Source organism: Prionailurus bengalensis, chromosome D4 (genome assembly GCF_016509475.1).
Source record: "Prionailurus bengalensis isolate Pbe53 chromosome D4, Fcat_Pben_1.1_paternal_pri, whole genome shotgun sequence".
NCBI classification, from domain to species: Eukaryota; Metazoa; Chordata; class Mammalia; order Carnivora; family Felidae; genus Prionailurus; species Prionailurus bengalensis.
This window is the reverse complement of record NC_057359.1, coordinates 60178146-60190178: the sequence shown is the minus strand read 5'-3', so window position 1 is coordinate 60190178 and position 12033 is coordinate 60178146. Positions and strand designations below refer to the sequence as shown.

General features: G+C 46.8%; 1 protein-coding gene across 2 annotated transcripts in view; it reads right to left on the bottom strand.

The window, feature by feature from the left end:
• Positions 1-12033, bottom strand: part of TMOD1 (tropomodulin 1) — an 87590-nt gene that overhangs the window by 45375 nt on the left and 30182 nt on the right. For both annotated transcript variants that reach the window (XM_043567465.1, XM_043567466.1), the window contains exon 3: positions 785-941. In XM_043567465.1, coding sequence (XP_043423400.1) covers positions 785-941 — 157 coding nt within the window. The remainder of the gene's footprint in view (positions 1-784; positions 942-12033) is intronic.

The following is a 12033-nucleotide window of genomic DNA, read 5'->3' as shown; positions in this document are numbered from 1 at the left end:
AGCTCCAGGCTATTTCGAAGCATTAAGCCTCTTATAAGGGAGGAAGAGCCAGCCATGAAGACAGCATGGAGCCAGACAGCAGGAGCAGCGGTCCAGGCAAAAGGAGTACATGCAAAGGTCCTGAGGTGGAAAAGATCTCGGAATGCGTGAGGAATAGAAGGAGGCCTGTGGGGCAGCAGTGGGGCGAGCGAGGGCAGACACAATATGAGGACAGCAGAACGGTTTGGAGAGCAAAGGGAAGTCCTAAAAGGGTTGGACAGTCAGGGAGTGTCTCTCTGTTCCCCAGTCTTCTAAATGACTTGCCTTAGGATGGGGCAGAGAGTCTTAAAGGGACAGATAAAGGAGGGGATGCAGGTGCCAGAGAAAGGAACACAGCAGAAAGAGCACGGATAGTTAGGGTACAGCTAGGTTATCTCATTCCCAATTTGCATAGGACGAGCCTTGTGTAGGCCTTACGCCCGGATATCATGGTTAATAGTTTCCTCTTTCATTTTCAAAGCTGCCTAGGTTTGTATGAGAAATGATCAGACACCCTGATGAAAGGGGGTTTAGGGGAAAGCTTTGCTGGGCTGGTAGAGATCACTCTTTCCTCAGTTTACCCAAAACTTCACTACATCCACACCATGCATTGCTGCTTTTGGTGTTGGTTTTGTGAATTTGGTCCAGGCAGGCATGTGGGCAAGAAGGCCCAGTCACATGTGGCTCAGCAGAGGGCCTGGCACGTAATTGGCACTCAACGATGCACGGGGAGCGATATATTCATAAGAACAATATTATTCAGTACCTCGCTTTTCCCCTGTGTAGGGGACCAGATCTTCTCGGTCTTTAAACTCCTTTGCTTGCTTTTCCAAGTGATCCAAGAGCTCCTCCCTTTTAAAGGGGCCCGTGGGCGCCTTGGTGGTCTGATCCTTCTGCCTCAGGCCTGCGGGCAGCAGTGCATTCTACAGTGGAGGTTGTGGGGCCGGGGGACATACACAGAGAGAGAGAACGAAAGAGAAAGAGAGTGGTCAGCTGCTGAAGACTTGCATTTCTCCCAAAATTCGTCATTGAACAGTGGGATCTTAGAGCCCAGCAAATCGATCCAGGTCGCTCATTTACACGTGAGGAATCTGACACCCAGGAGGGGCAGGGACTTGCTCAAGGTCACCTTGCAGACGAGGGGCATAGCTAGGCTAGGACTCAGGTCTCTTAATGGTCCAGAGTCTCTAAACCTGCAATGTTTCCGAAGGCAAGGGGGTGAGGAGGCAGCCGACATGGGGCTGAACAGAGAGGGGCTCTCCAAGAGCATCTGTGAGTCTGAGTCTGATTAAGTTGGCATTTGGATACAGGAGGATCGTTCCAGCTATTGTGTATACAGTGGCTGGGGAAAGAAGCCCGAGGGGCTTGAGTTAGGGCCCTGGATGCAGTATGAGGCGAGAAGCGACAGACTCAATAACCAAGCGGCAGGGGGTGGGGGGGGTGGGGGGTGGGGGGAAGGCTCAGCAGGGGTGGGTGAGGCGTGCTTTGGGGCTGTATCCCTGGACGGCCCTCCCCGGCTGCTTTCCACCCTCCTGACAGGCTGTGCTCCTGCCTCTCTGTTAAATATTTTGAATGTCGCCCTTGGAGATGGGTCTCTCAGGAAAGATAGCATCAACCAATCACCGTGTTCCTTCTTCAAACATGGTTAGGCTTCTAGGTGTGGGCTAGAATTAGGGTAGATTTGAGTCACACAGGCTTCGCTCACCTCAGCCCCCAGGACCTTGGAGATTCAAAGAAGTTCAGGGTTGCAAGGATGCTTAGAGGTTGTCGAGGGCACACACCTTCCCTTCAAGGGGAAACTGAGGCCTGGAGCAAGGAAAGATTTGCCCAAGGAGTTCCAGGGGCAGATCTAGAACAAAAACCAGGGCCCTTCTCTAGATACGGGGGGGGAGGGAGGGCAGTCTTCATTTCCAAATCATTGCTCTCTCCCCACCCCCTTTCATTTGGGAACGTGGTGGAGGATACCTGGAAGGCAGAGGTGAGGGGAGCCTCACCTCACTTCTTGCCGCACCCCCACACTGGCTAACCTGGAGAGCCATCCCACCTCCAATCTCTGTACCATCAAAATGCATAGCTTCAGCCACCTCCACACACGCCAGATCCTTTTGCAAGCCCCCTCTGAGAGGGGATGATACCAAGTTTACGAAGACGGCTGTGTGCCTGGCACACCAAGAGCTAAAGCTTGGGAGGGCAATACTGCCGCTTAACTGCGGTGTGGTTTTTCACAAGATGTTTTCCCACTGTTGACAGCGTGCTCCAGTCAGACACTGGCTGCAAATGGACTCGGGCTGTGAGTCAGCAACAACATCTGGGAGTTGGAGCATGTGATGAGAGGATGGCCAGTAGGTAGAAAATCAAGCCGTGACCGATTTGGGGGTGAACATCAGGAACACAAGAGATGCCACGGACACCCCAGTCTCCCTCAAGCGGTAGTCCTCGGGTACCGTCCACCATGACACATGGGACGGATGAGGCCCACAGGGGAGGCAGGCTTCCGAGGACACATCCTGGGTGAGCTGTGTGTCCACTCCTTCTCCCCCGCGTTGGGCCACTCATGGCGACTCAAGAGAGAGAGAGAACAGCCCAACTGTCCTGCAAACCTCCATCTGTGATTATCCACGGTGAGCAAAGCAAAGTCTCTGTGACGCGCCTGCACCTCACAGGTGACCCCCATCAGGCTTACGCCCAGGCCTGAGGCAGTGCTGGCTCCAGTTCTTTAGTCTTGGGCAGGTCACCTGATCTCACCGGGCCTCCATGTCTAGGGCTGTAAGATGTGAGTAATGATAGCTGTTCTCTTGGAACTGTTGAGGAAGTTAAATGAGATAATGCATGAGGAGTGCTTAGCTCACTGCCAAGCACTCCCAAAGTACTACTTATAATCAGGTGAAATACATTTTCCCAGGAGACTGGTTACCCAAATACGTATGTTGAAATGGAGATGTATTATCCAAACATAGCTCAAAATTCAGAAAATGAAGATGTACAAATATAAAATGAAGTAAGCACTGAAAGCAAGTGTGTTCCCAATGATCCCCACCAAGATGACCTGATAGATTTCTGTCACTGTAAAGGGTTTTGATGGCAGTAAGGTGCTGGGGCACATGCTGGCCCCTAAGGGCTCAGTGCTAGGAGAAACCCGCCAGGCTGTAACTGAGGGGGAAAGAGTTTGCCAACTCACATCGTTTTGGAATATATCTGATAGAGGCCACTGACTTACTTAAAGTAGGGTCTCTTAACCTTGGCATAATTCACATTTTGGGCTGGGTGATTCCTTGTCGTGGGAGCTGTCCTATGTACTGTCAACTGTTCACCAGCATCTGTGTCCTCTACCTCATGGATGCCAGTAGCACCTCACTTCCACGATGTGACAGCCACAAATATCTCCAAACATTGCCAGATGTCCCCTGGGTAGCAAAATCACCCCTAATTGAGAACCACTGTTTTCCTCTTTTTTTAAAAAGTTTATTTATTTATTTTTGAGGTAAAGAAAGAGCTCACAAGCCAAGGAGGGACAGAGAAAGAGCGAGAGAGAGAATTCCAAGCGGGCTCCACACTGTTAGCACAGAGCCCGATGTGGGGCTCGATCCCACCAACTGTAAGACCATGACCTGAGCTGAAGTAAGAGTTGGACACTTAACCGACTGAGCCACCCAGGTGCCCTGAGAACCACTGTTAAACTGAAGCCCATATCATTGCAATAGGGAAATAAAGATGTTTTTAATGTCCTTTAAAAATACTACTTATATAGCATGTTAAAGGATGGCTTCATTTATTTACATCTTTTCTGAAAGCAGTTGGTTTTTTAAGAAATAAAAACATCAGGGGTGACAGGGTGGTTCAGTCGGTTAAGCATCCAACTCTTGATTTCAGCTTAGGACATGGTCTCACTGTTCATGAGATAGAGCCTCTTATTGGGCTCTGCGCTGACAGCATGGAGCTTGCCTAGGATTCTCTCTCTTCCTCTCTCTCTGCCCCTACCCTGCTTGTGCATGTATGTATACACACACACACAGACACACACACTTTCTCTCTCAAAAGAAAAGAAGAGAAAAGAAAAGAAAAGAAAAGAAACAAAAACATCAAAGGCCTTTTCTCACAATTCTTAGCTTATTGGATTTTAAAAGTAAATATTGAGAATATCAGCCTCTTTAGGAGTTAAAGTTTTTTTCCTCCATTAAATGGTACATTTAATAAAACATAACATGGTATTCAATTAAAACCAAACAGAAGTGAAATAAGTCATACAGAAAAAGACAGATACCATATGTTTTCACTCTTATGTGGATCCTGAGAAACTTAACAGAAGACCATGGGGGAGGGGAAGAGGAAAAAAAAAAAAAAGAGAGGGAAGGAGGCAAACCATGAGAGACTCTTAAGAACTGAGAATAAACTGAGGGTTGATAGGGGGTAGGAGGGAGGGGAAAGTGTGTGATGGGCATTGAGGAGGACACCTGTTGGGATGAGAGCTGGGTATTGTATGGAAACCAATTTGACAATAAATTTCATATTAAAAAAAATAAAGCTAAATGGAAAAAAAACCAAAAAGCCAAACGTAGTTGCATATTTTAAAACTCCTGGTTATTTCTCATTTTAACTTGTTTTCAAAAATTGGCATGTGACCTCACATGATATACTAAACTTAAGTCCAAATGGATCAAAGATCTAAACGTAAGAGCTAAGACCATAAATTTTTTAGAAGAAAACAGGCATAAATCTCTGTGACTCTGGATTAGGCAATGGTTTCTTGGATATGTTACTAAAACAATAAACAACAAAAGAAAAAAGTCGATAAATTGGCTTCATCAAAATAAAAAATGTTCATGTTTCAAAGGAGACTATCAAGGATATGAAAAGACAACCCACTGGGAGAAAAGTTTTACAAGTCATCTATCTGATGAGGGTCTAGTATCCAGAATACGTAAAGATCTCTTACAACTCAAAATATAAGACAAATAAACCAATTTTAAAATGGGCAAATGATCTGAATAGACATTTCTCCAAGAGAGACACAAAAACGGCCAATACACATAAAAAAGATGCTCAACCCTATTAGCCATCAGGGAAATGCAAATGAAGCCCAGAACGAGACACTACTTCAGACCCACCAGAATGATTATAATAAAAAAGACAGGGGCACCTGGGTGGCTCAGTCGGTTAAGCTAAGTTTCTGACTTTGGCTCAGGCCATGATCTCACGGTTCACGAGTTTGAGTCCCGCGTCAGCCTCTGTGCTGACAGCTCAGAGCCTGGAGCCTGCTTCGGATTCTGTGTCTCCCCCTCTCTGCCCCTCCCCTACTCATGCTCTCTCTCTGTCTCTTGATAATAAATGTTAAAAAAATAAAATAAAAGACAGATAATCACAAGTGTTGGTGAGGATGTGGTGAGAGTGACACCCTCATGCACTGCTAGTGGGAATGCAAAATGGTGTGGCCACTTTGGAAAACAGTCTGGCAGTTTCTCAAAAGCTTACACATAGTTACCATAAAGTGCAACAATCCCACTCTAGGTAAATACCCAAGAGAAATGAAAGCAGATGTCCATACAAAAACTTATAAATGAACTTCATTTATTATTCAGAATAGCCAAGAAGTTGAAACAACTCAAATGTCCATCAAGTGATGAATGGATAAGCAGAATGCAGTACATCCACACGACAATACTATTTGGTGATAAAACAAAACAAAACAAAACAAAACAAAAAAAACGTAGTACTGACATATGCCACCACATAGACGAAACCTTGAAAACATGATGCTAAGTGGAAGAAGCCAGTCACAATGGACCACAGTACCTGAATCCATTTATATGAAGTGTCCAGAATAGTCAAATCTATAGACACAGGAAGTAGATTAGTGGTTGCCTCAAGCTGGGGAGGCTGGAGAGAAATAAATAGAGAGTGAGAGCTAATGGGCGTGGGTTTATTAGGTGATGAAATTGTTCTAAAATTGATTGTGGTGATGTTTGTATAACTCTGTGAATACACTAAAAAACACTGATTTGTACATTTCAAATGGGAGAATTTTATAGCATGTGAATTACATCTCAAATAAAGCTGTTATTTATAAATGGCATACGTTATCTAGGGAAAAATTAGAAAAGTGGCTAATGCAGTAGCTAACTAAATGGTCAGGGACCACCAAGGGCAGAAGGCTCTTCGTGTGCCAGTGGTCAGCAGTGATGCTGAGACTGGCCAGGCTGGAGCTGGCCAAATTTAAAATGGTGTCCTGTTTGATGATGTGATAAGCCTCACCAGGTAAATTAGTCATTGAGAAGTTAAATGGGTAAGAAAATACTGCCTTGGATGTCTCAGGACTCTTAAAACCTAAAACTGAGTCTCAGACCCAAGCTATCCAATAGGGAAGGTAAATACTACAACCATTTTCTTGGTGGCTCTGACTAGGAGAGTTATTTTGTGAACAGGTATATGTAGAGATGTATCTTTCATTCTTGTATTGCTTGTTCATTCAATAAATATCTGTGGGTATTATGTATCCAGGTTGCTAACAGGCAGGGACAGGACCCCACAAAGAGATATCTAGTTTGGAGCAACTGGGGAGGGGGCAGGTAAATGGGGGAGGTGAATTGAGAGGAAAGTCTCAGCTCCTGCATGTATGGAAAACTCTGCATTGCTTTGGTTTTCAAGTTAATCAAGATCCTAAAAGGAGGTCTATTTCACTGAATAGCAGAGAACGTCTATCACTCGCCTCCACATTACCTGTTAAGGTTGTATACTTCCACACTGCCCGCGGTAACTGGAACCTCTAACCTTGAAAGAATTTGTCTCGTTCTCCTCATCTTAAAGTGTGTACAGGGTTAATCTGCTGGGCAGGCTCTTCTTTGTAGTAACTTCAAAGGGAAGCATCAGTGTGGCTTCTCCAGGGCAGTGATCAATTAATTCTGCATTAGGGGAATAGGTATTTACATGCACACACCACACATGTATCTCCACTCCAAAGACAGGTTGGTTAGGGATGAGATTTTCTTTGGGAGACAACCTTGTTACGTAGGACTCAAATCATGTCTTCATGTCCTTACACTTGGAAATGTACTCCTATGAGGAGGGCGGCTCTCTGATCTTAGGCTAAAATTACATCTGGTAGTTGCTTGTGGGGTGACGGGGTCTGTGGCACACTACAGTGCCTCTACACAACTCAACTCCAGAGAATTATTGCCATGTAAGAATATGGGTGACACCATTATATCTGCTCATCTTTATGTGGAAGCTCTTGGTTTTTAAATATTGGCACAAAATCCAAATATTTAAAAAACCATGTTCAGGTCAAATAAAACACATCTGCAGTCCAGACCAAGTCCGTGGGCTACCGCATTTTGCCATGTCTGACCTAAGGTTCCCATCAGACTAGAATTCAGTGTAGAGAAGGTCAAGATATTCATTCATTTATTTGACAAATATTTACTTGAGTGTCTTGCCCATGTCAGGCTCTGGGCTAGAGGAAGAAAGAAGTGTGTGTGTGTGTGTGTGTGTGTGTGTGTGTGTGTGTATGTGAGTTTTAAATTTAGTGGTTTAAAATTTTTTAAAAACACATGAAAAGTTTAATATGTTTTTGGAAAAATCACAAGGGAAAAAAATTAGGCAATCTCTTTCGGTGTTTCCCTACTCTTGGGTTTTTAAATGGTGACTTCCTTCTAAATGTTGTAAAATTAAAACTCGGATGTGCAGCTTGACAGGTTAACATCTTAATTTAACTTTCACACCCACACTCTGGGGTCCAGTTGTCCACAGGACAATGGAAACTTTGCTGTATCCTTAAATGTGCTGTTAGGAGCTCTAACACCCTGCCAACAGGTGCCCGTAAGGCCACATATCAAATATCTGCACAATTATCATTGCTATAGATAGTTAGAGCTATGTCAGAAGCCATTCCAGCCAGGACCACTGTGGGCTTGTTGAGACGTGCACACATGTACAAACGTGCAGGCAACACAGGCACACAACACAGGCGCGCACACACACACACACACACACACACACACACACAATGTATTGAAAGGATCATGGATTTCTGGCAGCTCAGTGCTGCAAAGCTCTAAGAGAGACTCTGGGCCAATTCTTCATTTCCACTGAGGACACTGAGGCACAGAAAAAGCCAGGAAGCCTGAGTTCATATACGGATGACACTGTATTAGCATACCCAAGAATCAGTATGACTATTTCCAGACTGGTGACTAATCATACATAAATTGTCCCCTAATCTGATTCTTCATGGCAACAAAAAAACAAGCAGTTTTATCACTTTTCTTAAATAAATCAGCTTGTATCTAAAGATGAGGGAATGTTAAAGGTGCCCCCACCTTTAACTCCAGCTCCAGGAGACCTGGATTTCTGTTCTGTGACTGAACCACAACACGACTCCTCAGAAGAGGACAGGTCATGTGGTACAATCTCTGCTGCATACTGGGAGCAGCCGGCTGAGGGTCAGGGAGGGGAAGGGCCTAGCTTGAGGTCATATGCTGGACTGACAGCCTAAGACTCTTGACTTCCAAGCCACAGAAAATGTTCCATCCCACCTGACAGGCTTCCTCTAGGAACAGATCCCGGAAACCAGATGTGGTGCCATATGAGAACCAGTTTTCCTCTCCAAGTGTTAGAAAGCCAGAGCTCACCTCCTTATCAAACTAGTCTCGGTTTGCAGATGGAGAAACTGAGGCCCAGAAGCATGGAGTTACAGTCCTGGGGGAAGAGTGAAACCCAGGAGGCTGAACTTTGCAAAATGCCTACTGACTTCTCTCCTCCACCCCATTTTAAACGACCTAACCCTGTCCTAGATGGCCCCTCTCCCTCCCCTTCCACCACATCTGCAACACCAACATTTTATAGGCCAGTCACCCAATTAGAAGGTATCTGGCCACAGAATATCTTTTTAACTGGACTTGAGAACTTTTATTTTCCAGTTATCTCCCAGGTATGTTTCCCCTTGTATAAAATGAGGCCCTCTAGCTCCTCAGGGCCTGGATGATATAGAGCACTCTGCCTCTGCATTCCTGACCAGTGACTTCTAGATCCCACTAGAAATCATTCAGTGGGGCTTCAACAGAGCTCTCTTGTCTGGTGGGGGGGGGGGCGGGGGGAGGACTTAACCTGAGAGTGTAGGAGGGTGCCACACCACTCATATCCCAGGCACAGAGGGACAGGCAGGGTCCAAACCTTTAAGTGCCCCCCCCCTCTTCGAACATATTCCCACCCCAACACACTCTGGGCATCTTCCCCCCTTCTCTTGCTCTCCAGAAAGATCCAGGCCTTTGGCTCCGCTGCCTTGACCTTGCTACGGGACCGGTGAAACCCAATAGTTGCTACTTCCCCCAGTTAACTTTTTAGGGCATTAGTGCTGACATTCAAAGGCACGTTTGTGGCCAAGTCCATTTGTGGTGGGGCTTATTGGTCCTAACAGCACACTTATCTCACTCTGGTGTTCATGGCACAAGGTGGGCCAAACCTTCCCTTCCCCCATGTTCTGATCCTCCTTTTCTGCCTCACATTCAAGAAAAATCTTCCACGTTCCCTGCTGTACTGGGCCCTGGGCATCCTGAGACAATGAATGCGTGACTCTGCTCCACCGGGGCCCATAGCTAGAGGGGAGACACATGTCCATGTGTGAGCAATTGTACTCAGCTTCTTGGAGGAGGTGGTTCCTGAGCTCAGTGAGTCCCAGTGGACCAGGCAGGAAAAAGCCAGGTGAGGAGGACAGAGGAGAGGGTCTTACAGGGGACAGAAAGCACATTACAGACGAGGGTGTGGCGGGACGAGGGGGCATGGCCTGCTAGGGGAAGGAGTCTGGGTGAGTCTGAAGCTGCAGCATTCTGAAGTGTCTGCATCCTGTGCAGACCATCCTCCATCAAGCTGTCATGCCTCCAAGTGGGACCATCAGAGCTGCCTCCTGGCTGGCTTCCCTGCCTCACGCCTCTCCCTCTCCTTCCCCTCCCGCCAGCCAGCCAGACCCCCCCAACATCAACATCTGTGTCATTCCTCAGTACTGTCACAAATGCTCAGTGTCTCCACTAACCTCCAGAATCACCAACAAACTCATCAGCCAGGTACAGAGAACTTCTCATGATTTGACCCCAACACACTCCTGTCCTCAAGTGTTCCCTGTTCCAGCCTCTCCGGGCTGCTCCACATTCCACGGCCGCGCCCTGCTCTCACATCACCATGCCTGTGCTCAGGCTGTGCCCTCTGCCTGGCATTCCCCTCCACCTACGCCCCTGAATTTGTCTTTTAAAGCCCTTCCCTCGGGCACCCTGCTCGGCCTTTGCAGTGCTCCCCACATCGATCCGGTAATTCTCTGCCCAAACTCTCCTAGGCTTCCTGCCAGTGCTTATGCAATGCTCATCGTATTCTGTCTTGGAGCACATCTATGCTGGATCTCTCCCTGGGGAGACAGAGTGTCCCTCAGGGGCCAGCTGCGATGTATATTTGTCCTCTCTGCATCCCCAACACCAAGCACTGTGCGCTAAGAAAATGTACTCTGAATAGTCCAGAGTCATATAACACTCTGCTCCAGCTCGGGAACGATGGTATCGCCCATCCACCCTTCGGGTCAACATCACACCTGCTGCCCCAAGCAGGTTGGGGGTAGGGGGATACATGAGAGGTGCTAGGGTGGGGGTGTCCAGGATGGGGTTCACCCACTGACGGGGATTTTGGGAAATGCCAAACTGCCCTTTTTGTGATGTTTTCTTTAAGGGCCTGGATTTGGTTAATTTCCTGCCAACTTTTTTTTTTTTTTTAATGTTTATTTATTTTTGAGAGAGACAGAGACAGAATGTGAGTGGGTTGGGACAGAGAAAGAGGGAGACACAGAATCTGAAACAGGCTCCAGGCTCTGAGCTGTCAGCACAGAGCCAGACGTGGGGCTCAAACTCACAAGCTGCAAGATCATGACCTGAGCTGAAGTCGGATGCTCAACCGACTGAGCCACCCAGGCGCCCCAATTTCCTGCCAACCTTTCTCACTCTGCCTCAGAGCCTTAGGCAGAGCAGAGCATTAGGCCATCAAACTGGCAAACTCACAGTGACAGACTCCAAACAGTACCTGATATCATGTCTCCCCTTCTTTGGTAATAAAAGCACTCTACTCCTACAGCTGAGCAGAAAGCCACTCGGATTAAAGACGACTTTCCCCAGGCCCCCTTGCAGGTAGGCTGATCCACAGAACTCAGCCCTGGTCCATGAGAAGGGTCTAATGGTGATTTCCAGTAACCTTCCTTAAAAGGCACTTACATAACGGCTTTTCTCTTTTCCTTTTTCTCCCCCTTCCCTCTATTCCGATGCCTTGTGTGCAGCTATCACGGCCGCCACCCCGGACCGTGAGGATGAAGACTACACCCCAGGGATGGCCAGAGATGAGCTGGATGGAATCTGGGACGCTGGGAAGTTTGGGGAGCTGAGCTCCATACCAGCCCTAAACTGCCCACTTCTGGACTTGTACTTGAGGGGTGAATAAACCACTGCTCAAGTAGTGTTATTTTGAGTCTCTTATACTCGTAGCCAAACTGCATCCTACCTGACAACCTAGGTTCTCATCCCAGGGCTGTGAGGCCACAAGAAGTGTGATGGTGCTCTCTGGCTTTGGATCCTCCTTCTCTAAAATGAATTTCAAAAGCCCTATTAGTGTCATACTGCAGAATAAAGGTGTGAACTCCATACAGATAGAACTTATTGCCAGGGAGTTTTATCATCATAGGGCATAATTGTTCATTTCCATTCAACCGAACAGGTACCGCATTATGGGGACACTCAGGATATCTGCATTTGATTGTGCAAGTTGTGCACTGCACAACTCCAAGGACATTATCTGCTTTCTGGTTTATGTGAACAACGTCTCCTGCAATGCACAACTTACACATCTGTACCTGGCTGCCCTATATCTGGTGGTACAATGTGGCTTCAAATTTAGGAAACCTAGATTCTAGTGGGCAAATCATATATTCAGTTTCGACAAACATTTGTCAAGCAGGTACTATGTGCCAGGTACTGGGTTAGGTGCTTTTCGTATATC